This window comes from Dreissena polymorpha, chromosome 12, assembly GCF_020536995.1.
Source record: "Dreissena polymorpha isolate Duluth1 chromosome 12, UMN_Dpol_1.0, whole genome shotgun sequence".
In the NCBI taxonomy this organism is placed as follows: Eukaryota; Metazoa; Mollusca; class Bivalvia; order Myida; family Dreissenidae; genus Dreissena; species Dreissena polymorpha.
The window spans coordinates 54,465,561-54,480,742 of record NC_068366.1 but is presented as its reverse complement, the minus strand read 5'-3'; the positions used below and the strand labels follow the sequence as shown (position 1 = coordinate 54,480,742).

Genomic DNA, 15,182 nt, shown 5'->3' with positions numbered 1-15,182 from the left:
AAATCTCAATGTGGATCGGGCTTATCAGATCAACTAGTTGAGTGGGCAATGTTTGATAGTTATTTGAATGTAAAATTAAGTTAGTTAGCATGGTTGAAATGACCAATGTATAAGGACATTATCGTGTTACAGAATATAAATCACATGGGAAGATATTTATATGTTGAGATAAAAATATAATGTCAATAATTAGTTGAATTCATATTCATCTGTAATCCGACTGAATACAGCAATATAAGCCTGTGGGTGAAGTTAGAAGCAACAGCCGGAACCAAATTAATGACTTGTTCAATGATTTTCTTTTTTTAAACGAGTCACCTTAATTATAATTTTATTAATTAAATTTATAATATGCAGCAGATTTCAGTGTTCATTAGTGTAGTCTATTTAGGCGCTACCCTGTCTGCTAATGAGACCACAGATCAGTGTCACTTTACAGGGGAAAGTGTAGCTCCTGACCGCTAATGAGACCACAAAACAGTGTAACTTTACAGGGGAAAGTGTAGCTCCGGACTGCTAATGAGACCACAAAACAGTGTAACTTTACAGGGGAAAGTGTAGCTCCTGACCGCTAATGAGACCACAAAACAGTGTCACTTTACAGGGGAAAGTGTAGCTCCGGACTGCTAATGAGACCACAAAACAGTGTAACTTTACAGGGGAAAGTGTAGCTCCTGACCGCTAATGAGACCACAAAACAGTGTAACTTTACAGGGGAAAGTGTAGCTCCGGACTGCTAATGAGACCACAAAACAGTGTTACTTTACAGGGGAAAGTGTAGCTCCTGACTTCTAATGAGACCACAAAACAGTGTAACTTTACAGGGGAAAGTGTAGCTCCGGACTGCTAATGAGACCACAAAACAGTGTAACTTTACAGGGGAAAGTGTAGCTCCTGACTTCTAATGAGACCACAAAAGTGTAACTTTACAGGGGAAAGTGTAGCTCCGGACTGCTAATGAGACCACAGAACAGTGTAACTTTACAGGGGAAAGTGTAGCTCCTGACTGCTAATGAGACCACAAAACAGTGTAACTTTACAGGGGAAAGTGTAGCTCCGGACTGCTAATGAGACCACAAAACAGTGTAACTTTACAGGGATAAGTGTAGCTCCTGACTTCTAATGAGACCACAAAACAGTGTAACTTTACAGGGGAAAGTGTAGCTCCGGACTGCTAATGAGACCACAAAACAGTGTAACTTTACAGGGGAAAGTGTAGCTCCTGACTGCTAATGAGACCACAAAACAGTGTAACTTTACAGGGGAAAGTGTAGCTCCGGACTGCTAATGAGACCACAAAACAGTGTTACTTTACAGGGGAAAGTGTAGCTCCTGACTGCTAATGAGACCACAAAACAGTGTAACTTTACAGGGGAAAGTGTAGCTCCTGACTTCTAATGAGACCACAAAACAGTGTAACTTTACAGGGGAAAGTGTAGCTCCTGACTGCTAATGAGACCACAAAACAGTGTAACTTTACAGGGGAAAGTGTAGCTCCTGACTTCTAATGAGACCACAAAACAGTGTAACTTTACAGGGGAAAGTGTAGCTCCGGACTGCTAATGAGACCACAAAACAGTGTAACTTTACAGGGGAAAGTGTAGCTCCTGACTGCTAATGAGACCACAAAACAGTGTAACTTTACAGGGGAAAGTGTAGCTCCGGACTGCTAATGAGACCACAGAACAGTGTAACTTTACAGGGGAAAGTGTAGCTCCAGACTGCTAATGAGACCACAGAACAGTGTAACTTTACAGGGGAAAGTGTAGCTTCGGACTGCTAATGAGACCACAACAGTGTAACTTTACAGGGGAAAGTGTAGCTCCGGACTGCTAATGAGACCACAAAACAGTGTAACTTTACAGGGGAAAGTGTAGCTCCGGACCGCTAATGAGACCACAGAAAAGTGTAACTTTACAGGGGAAAGTGTAGCTCCTGACTGCCAATGAGACCACAAAACAGTGTAACTTTACAGGGGAAAGTGTAGCTCCGGACCAGGGGAAAGTGTAGCTCCTGACTGCTAATGAGACCACAAAACAGTGTAACTTTACAGGGGAAAGTGTAGCTCCGGACCAGGGGAAAGTGTAGCTTCTGACTGCTAATGAGACCACAAAACAGTGTAACTTTACAGGGGAAAGTGTAGCTCCAGACCAGGGGAAAGTGTAGCTGCTGACTTCTAATGAGACCACAAAACAGTGTAACTTTACAGGGTAAAGTGTAGCTCCGGACCAGGGGAAAGTGTAGCTCCTGACTGCTAATGAGACCACAAAACAGTGTAACTTTACAGGGGAAAGTGTAGCTCCGGACCAGGGGAAAGTGTAGCTCCTGACTGCTAATGAGACCACAAAACAGTGTAACTTTACAGGGGAAAGTGTAGCTCCGGACCAGGGGAAAGTGTAGCTCCGGACCGCTAATGAGACCACAAAATAGTGTAACTTTACAGGGGAAAGTGTAGCTCCTGACCAGACTGAAAATGCACAGGCTGGTCTAGAGCTGCGATGGCCTCGTGTGGCATGAGACCCATTTTTGAATGACACTGATGACATTATAGCAAGTTGTAATAATCATGTCATAAAATTCTAAATTGAAAATTGGACACCGATTTGGACAAGATTTTGCTGCAAATTGTGCTGTTTTAAATGTGTTTTAAGAACAAACATAACAAATGTAAATAAATAAAATAGTTTTATTTGTTACAAAAAGTATATACAAAACATGGCACGCATAAACTTTAGATGTATAAAAACATAACAGCTGTAGATAGATCTATAAATGAATCACACTTGCACGCGAAACAAATGCTTGTAGAGATAACGCTCTGAGACGGGAATGTATTCAATTGGATTAATGCTGTAGCCAAGTTTCAGAAACATTTCAGCCAAATTATTTCTTAAAATAATCATTTTCAACAAGAATATGAATTTCTGCAGTTCAGTATTTCTGATTGTTTCTCCATTAAAAGAAATAATTAGAATAAATGAACTGCAAAAATTCACATAAGTAATTTTATCAAGTGCTCATTTCGTTGTATTTAAAGCACCAGCCCGACCATTATGCATTTTTCAAGGGCCATCAGTTCTTGTAAAAGAAAAGAATATTTATTCATAGATAACTATTTTATTTTTACCAGACATGTCATTTTACTTAGTGGCATCACCAGATTTCAACCCTAGGTATTAAAAAACATACAATCATTATTTATAAAAACAAATATTTTAATGATTTTAGTTTGTGTGTATTTTATTTGGTACATTTGGTTAAGATGCCCATTAAAAATGTTTCCTGTCAGGTTTTATTTTTGGAAAATATGTCGGACTGGGGTTTGAAGATTAACATAGCATAGTATGACTATGCCCCAGCTCAAATTTATTGGTGAACTCTTTTGAAACTTCAATTACTAAGTAATCTATTTCATAATCAACAATAAAATCAATCGAACATAAAAGAAGACATGAGGCTGTTTTTATGACAAACACAAATTTTCCATACTATGTACCTTAAAGCCACAGTTAGTATGAGATAATTATAATTAAACAAATTGTGTTATACATTGTAACAATCAATAAAGAAATAGTATTCCTTTTTTCCCCTCTTATCTGTTTACACTAAAAATGTGTTAAAAAATTTATGTTTTAAGAATCTTAAAAAATAAACATACAAAATCATGTTAAAATAAGCATACAAAATCATGTTAAAACAAGAGATGTGTTTGTCAGAAACACAATGCCCCCTACTGCGCGGCTTTGATTTATTTATTTATTATATCCGTTTACAAAATATTACTTCCCTTGTAAAAATGATCTGTACCTGCAAATTGATAAATAGAAATTATCTCCCTATAAAGCTTGTTTCTTCCCTTGGATTCGTTTTTTTTTACCTTTGACCTTGAAGGATGACCTTGACCTTTCACCTCTCAAAATGTGCAGCTCTATGAGATACACATGCATGCCAAATATCAAGTTGCTATCTTCAATATTGCAAAAGTTATGGCCAATGTTAAAGTTTTCAGACGGACTAACAGACAGTTCAAATGCTATATGCCACCCTACCGGGGGCATTCAAATCAATTTTAATACAAAGTCTTTGAGATAAAATATTATGGATGGATCATAGGTTTCAAACTTAATACATATTATATATGATTATACAGATATATATTGAGACTTTACATTAATTGTAAATACAATTCAACTAATTTAATAAAAGTCAATGCCATGAATTTTTATTAAAGAAGATAATACCCTGATGTGCCTAAACACTGTAAAGATACATTCGTAAAACATAATTACAAAGTTTTGTTTCTTAGATTTGTCTGAATTAATAAAATCATTCGAACACAATTATTTTCCTTTAAAACTAAAATACTACCTAAATAAAAGTTATTCTGTAACAGTGTGATAGGTAGTCTGCATTGTCATAAATATGTTAGAAGTCCATTTTATGCCAATTTGTTTAATCTGTAGTAAATAAACTAATACAGTTTAATAAAGACCAACTGTGAGTTCTGATGAAAATGCAACAAGTAAATATTTATTTGAAAATGCAACAAGTAAATATTTATTTGAAAATGCAACAAGTAAATATTTATTTGAAAATGCAACAAGTAAATATTTATTTGAAAATGCAACAAGTAAATATTTATTTGAAAATGCAACAAGTAAATATTTATTTGAAACAAGAACATAGCATCATGTGCATTCTGGCATATAACCTTTGTTTTTGTCATTCAGTTATAATATTCAGCCAATAGTTTTAAGATCTAGCCATGGTTTGTATTCAAAACCTTTAAATATTGTATTGCATTCATCTAAATAGTATTTCACGCAAAATATGCATAAATAAAAAATAAGATTATGGAAGACTATGTATAACCAAGAAAACATGTTTAACATGTTATACTTTTTTTTCATTTAAACAACAATGTATTACTCTTTTAGTTTATGTATACATTTATTGTTCCAGTGTATGTTGTTGTTGACTTAGTTCCCAATATAAACAAGGCACATAACAGTGATGAAGTTGGAGCAGATGTATTAATACATGTGTGTATTCACTATCTGATGTGTGTGTTTTTCCAAATGACATATGTATTTAAGAAATTTTTGATTTTTTTGTAACAATATGTATATACAAAAAATATACAAAATGAAATAATACACAAAAATGTACAATTAAATAATCAAGATAACAATAAGAATATAAAACATCTAAGTCTCAAATAAAGTAAAATTATGCACTAAAAATGTGATTAGGAGGTAAACTAGTTCTCAATAATTAATGACTAGTAAATTTAAATATGTCCCATTTTTAGGTTATCAAATTGGCAATGCTATCAGGTTTATGCTTATTTTACTCTGTGTAATTTAATTATTATTTAATTCTGTACTTTAATATATAGGCAATTGGTCCCTTGCAGTAAATAAAAGCTAGAGGATGGTAACAAGAATTTTCACTCTAGAAAATGATGTCAATAAAATATTTTAGAAAATACAGAATAAAATGGACATGCTTTGAATCTGTATATGTTTTTTTCTTTCTTAATGCCTTGTAACAGTTGTATATTTGTTATTGTCTAAAGGATAATTCAGAACACTAATACAAAAAATATATATAATGTGTACATGTATATACAAATTACAAGAACATGAGCTGTTTTAGCCATTAAACAGATGCTTGCATATATATATATATAAATTAACATGCACAAGTACCTAGGTACAAAGTTTGACAACATGTTGCAAAGGAGACAATTTATGTGTACAAACTATATTTTACATACCGGTAAGTTGATATATAAAATCAGGCCATTTCAAAACATCAAAAACTTATAATATTCATGAAAAACTGTTTATTAAACATTTTTGGAAATAAACAGGAATATTATTTAAGTTTACATACAGTTGCTTACTGGTCTTTATTATTCTGAACAATATTTGATATTAATACAGACGAAATTGCATAACACAATGTCTTAGAGTGATCAGTGTTGAAAACCATCCATATGTAATGGTGAAACAAAAATCATTATATATGTAATTATATTTTAATTATCTTAAAGTTTGAAGACTCCACATTTATTTCAAGTCAGTGTACATGTATATTCATCAAATTTTTGTCAAGCATGACAGGTCTTAAATAGATCATTCCACTTCTGAAATTAGCAAACTTGTTTAACAACAAATGTTAATGTCAATACAAGAATATTATTATTATATCAACATAACCCAGTATATGTATGATATCCGCTTTCATTTAACAATGTATGACTTCTTATAAATATTCAACAAAATACTATCAACAAATTAACACCAATAAAAAATGCTCTAACAATCAACATAATGCATGCACAAATATTGTGTCTTACAGAAATACAGGAATACTACACAAGTATCTATGAAAAAATTATGTCAATATTCAATTTAAGATAATAACTAAGCTAACTTAAAATGCTGTCCAATATGCGATACATTGTATGAGCCTTGTTCTGAGAAAACTGGGCATAATGCATGTGCGTTAAGTGTCGTCCCAGATTAGCCTGTGCAATCCGCACAGACTAATCAGGGATGACACTTTCCGCCTTAACAAGATTTTCGGTAAGAAAGGACTTCCTTTAAATGAAAAATACCATAAAAGCGGAAAGTGTCATCCCAGATAGGCCTATGCCGACTGCACAGGCTAATCTGGGACGACACTTTACGCACATGCATTTTGCCCAATTTGTACACAGCAAGACACATATGTTTACTATACGACTGCTTTTAACGCATCCCATATTCACATCAGCTGAACCTTTGAAGGTGCCGTTAAATAGGACAAAAAAAGTCATAAAAGTGTCGAGCCTGATTAGCCTGTGCGGACTGTATAGGCTAATCTGGGACAACACTTTACGCACATGCATTATGCCCAGTTTTCTCAGAAAGCTGACTCATATAAAAACAGATCATTGTTCTCACATAGTTATCACCAATCTTGCATTAGACAAATAACAAAGTTGCCATTGTAAACTGATTTATATTATATACAATTAATTTTGTACAATTATTTACACTACGCAAAGTTATCACTATAAATCATTTACAACACATGAAGTTACGGTTATAAAATCATTTAAAAACGACAAAATTGCTATAGTAAAATCATAACAACATCAAAAGAATTCCCATAACCTGAAAACAGCATAAAAAATGTCTTTATTATTTAATTTGCATCAACGTGTACAAAATCATGTAAGAATCAACATACTGTTCAAATGATAATCTTATAAATCATTCAATAGCTATTTCTTGAGTTTCTTATGTGCCGCTATTTATAAATTGGGGCTAATGCCTTCATTGCTTAATTCCTGGGCTTCCAAATTCAAAACTGTTGTTTACTGACTGATAAACAACAGTCAATATTATCATTTTGGTATTAAACAACATTATCATTTTGGTATTAAACAACATTATCATTTTGGTATTAAACAACATTTCCATTTTGGTATTAAACAACATTACCATTTTGGTATTAAACAACATTATCATTTTGGTATTAAAAACATTATCATTTTGGTATTAAACAACATTATCATTTTGGTATTAAACAACATTATCATTTTGGTATTAAACAACTTTATCATTTTGGTATTAAACAACATTACCATTTTGGTATTAAACAACATTATCATTTTGGTATTAAACAACATTACCATTTTGTTTTTAAACAACATTATCATTTCAGTATTAAACAAATTTTCATTTTGGTATTAAACAACTTTATCACTTTGGTATTAAACAACATTATCATTTTGGTATTTAACAACATAACCATGTTGGTATTAAACAACATTATAATTTTGGTATTAAACAACATTATCATTTTTGGTATTAAACAACATTATCATTTTGGTATTAAACAACATTACCATTTTGGTATTACACCACATTACCATTTTGGTATTAAACAACATTATCATTTTGGTATTAAACAACATTATCATTTTGGTATTAAACAACATTATCATTTTGGTATTAAACAACATTAGCATTTTGGTATTAAACAACATTAGCATGTTGGTATTAAACAACATTACCATTTTGGTATCAAACAACATTATCATTTTGGTATTAAACAACATTATCATTTGGTATTAAACAACATTATCATTTTAGTATTTAACAACATCATCATTTTGGTAACAATTCAATTCGAGAACAAATACTAATAATTTGCTGCAAAGTAAACAGCTCAAGTTGGGTGATCAAAACTGAATAAGATAAGTAAAATGTCAACATTCTGGTGGAATGCAAGAACACATACAAAAAAAAATTTAAAACATGATGAAATAGCAAACTGATTTATAATAAATCAAAATGACATACCGGTAAGTTATTTAAAGTATGCTTGATCCAAATGACATAAGTTTAATATAAAATATATAATGCTTAATCCAAATGACATAAGTATAATATAAGATATATAATGTTTGATCTAAATGACATAAGTATAATGTAAGTCGTAGAATACTTAATCAAAATGTCATAAGTAAAATGTCCGAGGTCAAATGCGTTTCATCAAAGTAATGCGCATTGATAAGTTATATACCTTAAACGGATATGTCACAAGAAAAATGCAAAACTCTAACATGACATCGAAATGACTTACACATAAAATACTACGTATTAGACATAATATTAGCCTCGTTCTGGGAAAACTGGGACTTAATGCATGAGCATAGTGTTGTCCAATATAAGCCTGTGCTGTCTGCATAGTCTTATCAGGGACGACAATATCCACCTAAACTGGATATTCATTTAGAAGATATTATCTTTAAACAAACAATTCCATGAAAGCTGAAAGTGGTCTCCCTGATTAGCCTGTGCAGACTACACAGGCTAATCTGGGATATTTTACACACATGCTTAGAGACCAGTTTTTATCAGAAGGAGGCTTACATGCAACTCCTCAGATTTCAAACACATCAATCAACAGCTGGATATGTGCTGGCCCATTTTCAAAGTTCAGTGTTCTCCTCACTATTGGTTTGGCCGTTGCTATCTGCAACGTTTGCATAGACATCTTCTTTCTTCTCCATGTTAACGTTTTCATACTGATGGTCGTCAGGCTCTAAAAAATTTGTTATATAAAACTTAAACTTTCGTCTGGGAAAAATGGCGTTTGATGTTTGTGCAAAAAGTGTAGTCCAAGATTAGCCTGTGTAAAACTCACTGGCTTATCAGAGATGACACTTTCCTTCTACACTGGCTTATCAGAGATGACACTTTCCTTCTACACTGGATTTTTGTTTAAAAGAAGTCCCTTCTGAGCAAAAATCATGTTTAGGTCAACAGTGTCACCCCTGATAAGCCTGTGTGCAATGCACAGGCTAATCTGGGAAGACACTTTACGCAATTGCATTTAAATCTTTAAAAAAAAATAACTCTGATCAACAAGACATGTGTCCATAGGGCAAATATGCCCTACATTCCACTTAGTCTCGAAATGCCACTTATGTCACAAACACACTGTTTTATGGCCATATATGACTACTGATCTCAGATGTGACCCTGGGGGCCATTTCATAAACCATCGTACAACAATTTTAACTTATGAGAGAATTTTGTAATCTTAATAAGTAGACGAACTAGCTCGCCATGCTCGTCAAATATATACGGCGCTTGAGATGCCAATGTAATTAATTAAGTACTGAAAATGTATAATTATATGATATGGACTTTAGCAATTATGTATCTTCGAAAAATATTTCGTATCATAAATGTGTACTATGATGTTTGTTGAAACAGTCCCCTGACCTGTGGAATATAAATACCGGTGATGCACCCAACATGCTGTCTGCTGACTTTGGTCATATTTGGTAAGTTATTCTGAAATTGCAGGATGAATGACAAAAATACAGTCCTGACAAGCTGATTTATGACCATATTTGACCTTTGACCCCTATTTAAAGTGTGACATTGACCATTGAGGCAGGGGCATAACAGGCAACATGTCTTTTTAATATGCTTCACATGTTTGCAATTTTGTTTCAAATCCATCAATACATAGCAAAGTTATGGCTGAGACAGTAATGTTCAAGTAGTTTTAAGGCATAATTTAACCTCTAAATCTGTCGATTGACCTTGGCGGTAGAGATATGGATGTTAGACAAGACATGGCTTCTCATGATGTTTTACATTTGTGCCAAGATATTTTAAAATCCATCAAAATCATGATAAAAACAGTTATTATCTAATAAATTGCTGAGAAAATATAATTACAAACAGTTTCAATAAGGATTTAATCATTTACTTACTGGTAACTTGACAAGAAAATATAATTACAAACGTTCTCATTACATTTGATGAAAATTGTGACTCTAAATACCAGAAACAGACAAGGCCAATTTTAGGCAATCCAAGGGCCATAACTCCATAATTCTACCCAATAATCCTGCTGATGACAAAACTTGATACAAATATTATGGCCAAAAACATTGCATTGAAGGTAAATTGATAACGATCAAATGAAAATTGTTGGAAAGACAGTGATCTACACACCCACATAACTTATAAAGATAAACCAGTATTGTCCGCAATCTGTGACGGGGGCATAAATTACTAAATAAATCAGGCATGCTGACTTTTTGTATGTGACTGATTGAGTTGCTCTAAACTTTTGACAGCCAGTTAAGTTCATTTTTGGATCCATCAAGTTATTTGGGCAAATTAAATGATACAACTTATAAAATTGTGTGTCTATTGTAATCAAATATGTATGCTTAACATTTTGCATGGGTTGATATGCATGTTGATTGTTATATTAAAATGTTTATAGCAACCCTGCTATGCTAAATTTGGTAAAATACATGTGTATTCTATAAGAGTGCATTCCTATGAATCTTTGCAAAAGAACAAAAAACGCTCAGCAGAAAATAACATATGAGCCACGCTTTGTGAAAAGGGGTTTTAATGCATTTGCATAATGTGTCGTACCATATTAGCCTGTGCAGTCTGAAGTCACTTTCCGCTTAAACTTGATTTTTGTTAAGAAGAAACTTTCTTTAAACGAAAAATATAATAAAAGTGGAAAGTGTCGACCTGACTGGACAACATTTTACGCACATGCATTAAACCCCTTTTCCACAAAACACAACTCATATATATCTCCCAGCTACCCACTTCGCCTTACATTTACAAGCAATCAATTGGATGAGCGTAAAAAGAAACACAGAACAAATTATAAACAATTCTGAATTTGAAATAAGAAAAATATGAGCCTAATTCTACTGAAACAGGGGTTTATGCATGTGTGCTAAGTGAAGTCCTTGAATACCCTGTGCAGTGAGCACAGGCTAATTATGAAAGATACTTTCCCCATTATATTTTATTTTTCTTTAGAAAGGAAACCTGTTCTTAGCAAAAATCCAGTTTAGGCGGAAAGTGTTGTCCCTGATTAGCCTGTATGGGCTACACAGGCTTATGTTGGTGGACACTTTATGCACATGCATTAAGCCCCATTTTCCCAAAAGATGGGTATTTTAAGCATTCATGGCTAGAATTCTATAGTGTATTGTTTTTTTTCAAAATGTGTCAGTAAGAGCAATAGCTGGCAAATTTCTTTAAGCATGTGCGATACATAAAAATTATATAACATAAAACAAGACCCTTTATATAAAGTTTTTAAGAGGCACAAAACTTTTAAGAGAACACCATTTCCATCAAGGACAACAGGCAAGCAAGCTTATGCATGCCAAAAACATTCAGCATTTGTATTTGAGTATAAAAGTACGAAATGTTGATGAAAACATGAGAATGAATAAACAGCAAGAGCACATTCAATATTTGAAAGAGCTTCTGTATGAATACTATAAACTTTTTGTTAAGATTATATTATTTATAAAGCTTTATTAAGCCAAATAATAAAATAACTTGGATAAATGCAAGAGTCTGTATTATTATTTGTATGTCTTTTGCCAAGATAAACCATTTCACAACCTAAAAGTAAAGTTATTGACCCAAAAGTACAGCAAAATGAAGCTCATCTTGTTAAAATATACATATCATAATTGCCAATATGCTTAACTCTTAAAATAAGATGGTATGGAGGTACAGACTGAGGCCTATGATCAAATTGAAATAAAATAAAACCATATTTCTTTCACCTGTCACAGTCCATTCAAATGCTTTGTTTGGATATTAAGAAATATATTTTTGGGGTATTATTCATGCATTTCAAACGGCATTATTAATTTTAAAAAGTTTGACTGAATAATTTGTGTAATTAAAAAAAAAAATCATGCTTATTTATATTAAGACAATAAAAATATGTTTATGCATATGGATGTAAGTCATGAAAAAAATATGTCAGGAAACAGTTTTCATGTTATTTTTAAGTGTTTTAATGATTATGAATTGTCTGCTTTTATAAACCATATAAAAATATTCTTATGAACTAATATATTTAAAAAAAATTATTTACATGTTCTAAAGCATTTTATTATATGGTTTGGGCAATTATCTTACACCAGGTTGTTGTGGCAAAAGATTCATATACTCAGTAATATCTCTGATTTACTGCCTTAAGGGGTAAAAGAAACAGATTTCTTTAACAAGCAAGAAAAAGTAACAAGTGAAGAGAGAACATTTATGAAAAAAGAATACATGAAGTTGTTTTTTTCATAATAAACAAAAATTGGATGCCAACGTGCCTGTGACTTGTTCGCCTGTAATGAAACATGGGGAATTTGATAACACAATATAAAAACAAAGAAAAAGCAGTGATTAAGGGAAACATTGGGTAATCATTACCAAAAAAGGTGCAAATCAATAGATAAACCATCGCCTGTGAATGTATTACTATTTCATTTTATCATATACTTGCTCTTTGTTTTTAACCAATAAAATAAATAAAATTCTTTCATAATTATTTAACTTGCCAAAAAAATCATATGAAAGTTTTCTTGGCATTTAAGTAAACTTCTAGGCATTTTGAGTAAATTTCTAGTCATTTACAATACATTTCTAAGCGATGGGAAAAAACTTCTAGACATCATGAGTCAATATGTAGAAATTGTGAGTTAACTTTCAGTCAGTGTGAGTTTATTTCTAGCCATTGTCAGTTAACTTCTAGGAATTCTGAGTTGATTGCTAGTCATTTTTAGCTACGTTCTATGCATTGTGAGTGAGATTCTAGTCATTTTTACTTAAATTCTATGCATTGTGAGAAAACATATAGGCATCATAAATAAACTTATAGGAAACAGCAGTATACTGTGTTTCAGACAGTATTCTAACATGACAATGGCAAGTTTGTCATTAGACAAAGCTGTTATAACTGTTTAACTACTTACAAAACAATGAAAAAAGCTCTCAGTACAAGCTGAACATAGACAAATAAAGTTTTAACTACAATAGAAAAACAAGAAATGTGTTTGTCAGAAACACTATGTCCCCTTTTGCGCCGCTTTGAAGCTATATATCTGGCCTTTGACCTTGAAGGATGACCTTGACCTTTCACCACTCAAAATGTGCAGCTCCATGAGATACACATGCATGCCATATATCAAGTTGCTATCTTCAATATTGTAAAAGTAATTGCAAATGTTAAAGTTGGCGTAAACAAACAAAAACACAAACAAACCAACAGACAGGGCAAAACAATATGTCCCCCACCACTATAGAGTGCCAACTTGTCACAAAATATGCCCACTAAATGTCTCGATTCAATTGATCAAGATATACAATTTTAAGACTAAAACCATTTGAGTTAGACAGCAGTCAACTTGAATTTAGCACATTTTATTTGTAATCTTAAATAGTAATCTAAAATTTGCTTAATTTATGGGATAATTCAAGGACAGTATTTAGAAGTGCGGCAGGCCACATGGCTGGTTATTATACTTTAAGCCCAAAAACATTGTGACACAGGTTTTATGATGATACGATTGAAACCAGCTGAGTTAAATTGGGGACAAATTTAATTTGCTAATTTTTTAATTTCAAGTTTATCATGCAATCCGGCTGATTATAAAACCTGGCCACAATTTTATGCCCACAAGCATTTTCACCAATTTCATGATAATCCCATTTAAACTGTTTAGATGAGAGAGTAGACAAGATTAATTTTTCCATTTTTTGATATTTCAAGGACCATAATTCTTACGTTTTCAAGCAATCTAGCTGGTTTTAAGGAACTTGGCCAATACACAATCCCTAAAAATATTAAACCAAGTTTAACGATGGTCAGATTTAAACTTTTTAGGAGCAGTTTGAGTGCAGAATTATTAATTTGACATATTTTTATTATGTCAAAGGTCATTATTCTGAAGTGCTTCAAGCTATCAGGATGGCTTTAAAACTTAGTCAATCTGTTATGCCAACAAACATTATCACGAATTTTCATGATGATTCAATAAAACTGCTTACTTTATTGAGCAGATATAGTTCTCTTGGAAGCAACCAAACACCTGCAACCTGCTTCAGTTATGGCTATAATATTCCCCGGATAATCAAAAGGGACATAAAAAAATCGATCAGTCAGGTCATGTACAAATTTCACTTATTTTCACATTACTTGTAGGTTTGTTAATAGACCAATGAACAAAAAACTTGTGGTTCTGATGCTTTATTTTTCCTAATGAAAAGTCAGCATAGTTTCACTTCATAAATCATTACATAATTAAAAAAGAGCACCGCCTTGCGGGTGCAGACCACTCATCTATTTTTCTTTTAAAAGGTGTAGGGACCTATCTCAATTTCAATCACAAAGGAGGGAGGGGTGGAGTGGAGAGGGGTGTATAGTCTGGGGGTGTGGTATTTTATTACATTATCTTCCAAAAATGCAAAAAAATGCAAACAAAAATTTATTTTTTTATATTTTTTTTGGGGGGGGGGGGGGATTCTTGGGTGGGATGGTTGGACGGTATTTTAAAATAAAATAATCAAAATTAATATTTGTTTTTTAACCATGTTTGAAAAAAAAAAAAGAAATGTGTTCGTCAGAAACACAATGCCCCCTATTGCGCCGCTTTGGAATTTTTTTTATTTTTTTTTACCTTTGACCTTGAAGGATGATCTTGACCTTGAACTTCCACCACTCAAAATGTGCAGCTTTATGAGAACGCCGCTTTGAAATAAAAAAATAATAACTTTGACCTTGAAGGATGACCTTGACCTTGAAGGATGACCTTGACCGTGAACTTCCAC

General features: G+C 32.7%; 1 protein-coding gene across 1 annotated transcript in view; it reads right to left on the bottom strand.

The window, feature by feature from the left end:
- Positions 1-2,672: 2,672 nt before the first annotated feature.
- The window catches only part of LOC127852784 (receptor-type tyrosine-protein phosphatase beta-like), a 109,588-nt gene continuing 97,078 nt past the window's right edge, over positions 2,673-15,182 (bottom strand). Inside the window, exon 27 of the mRNA XM_052386751.1 lies at positions 2,673-9,105. Coding sequence (XP_052242711.1) covers positions 8,993-9,105 — 113 coding nt within the window. The 3' untranslated portion in view covers positions 2,673-8,992. The remainder of the gene's footprint in view (positions 9,106-15,182) is intronic.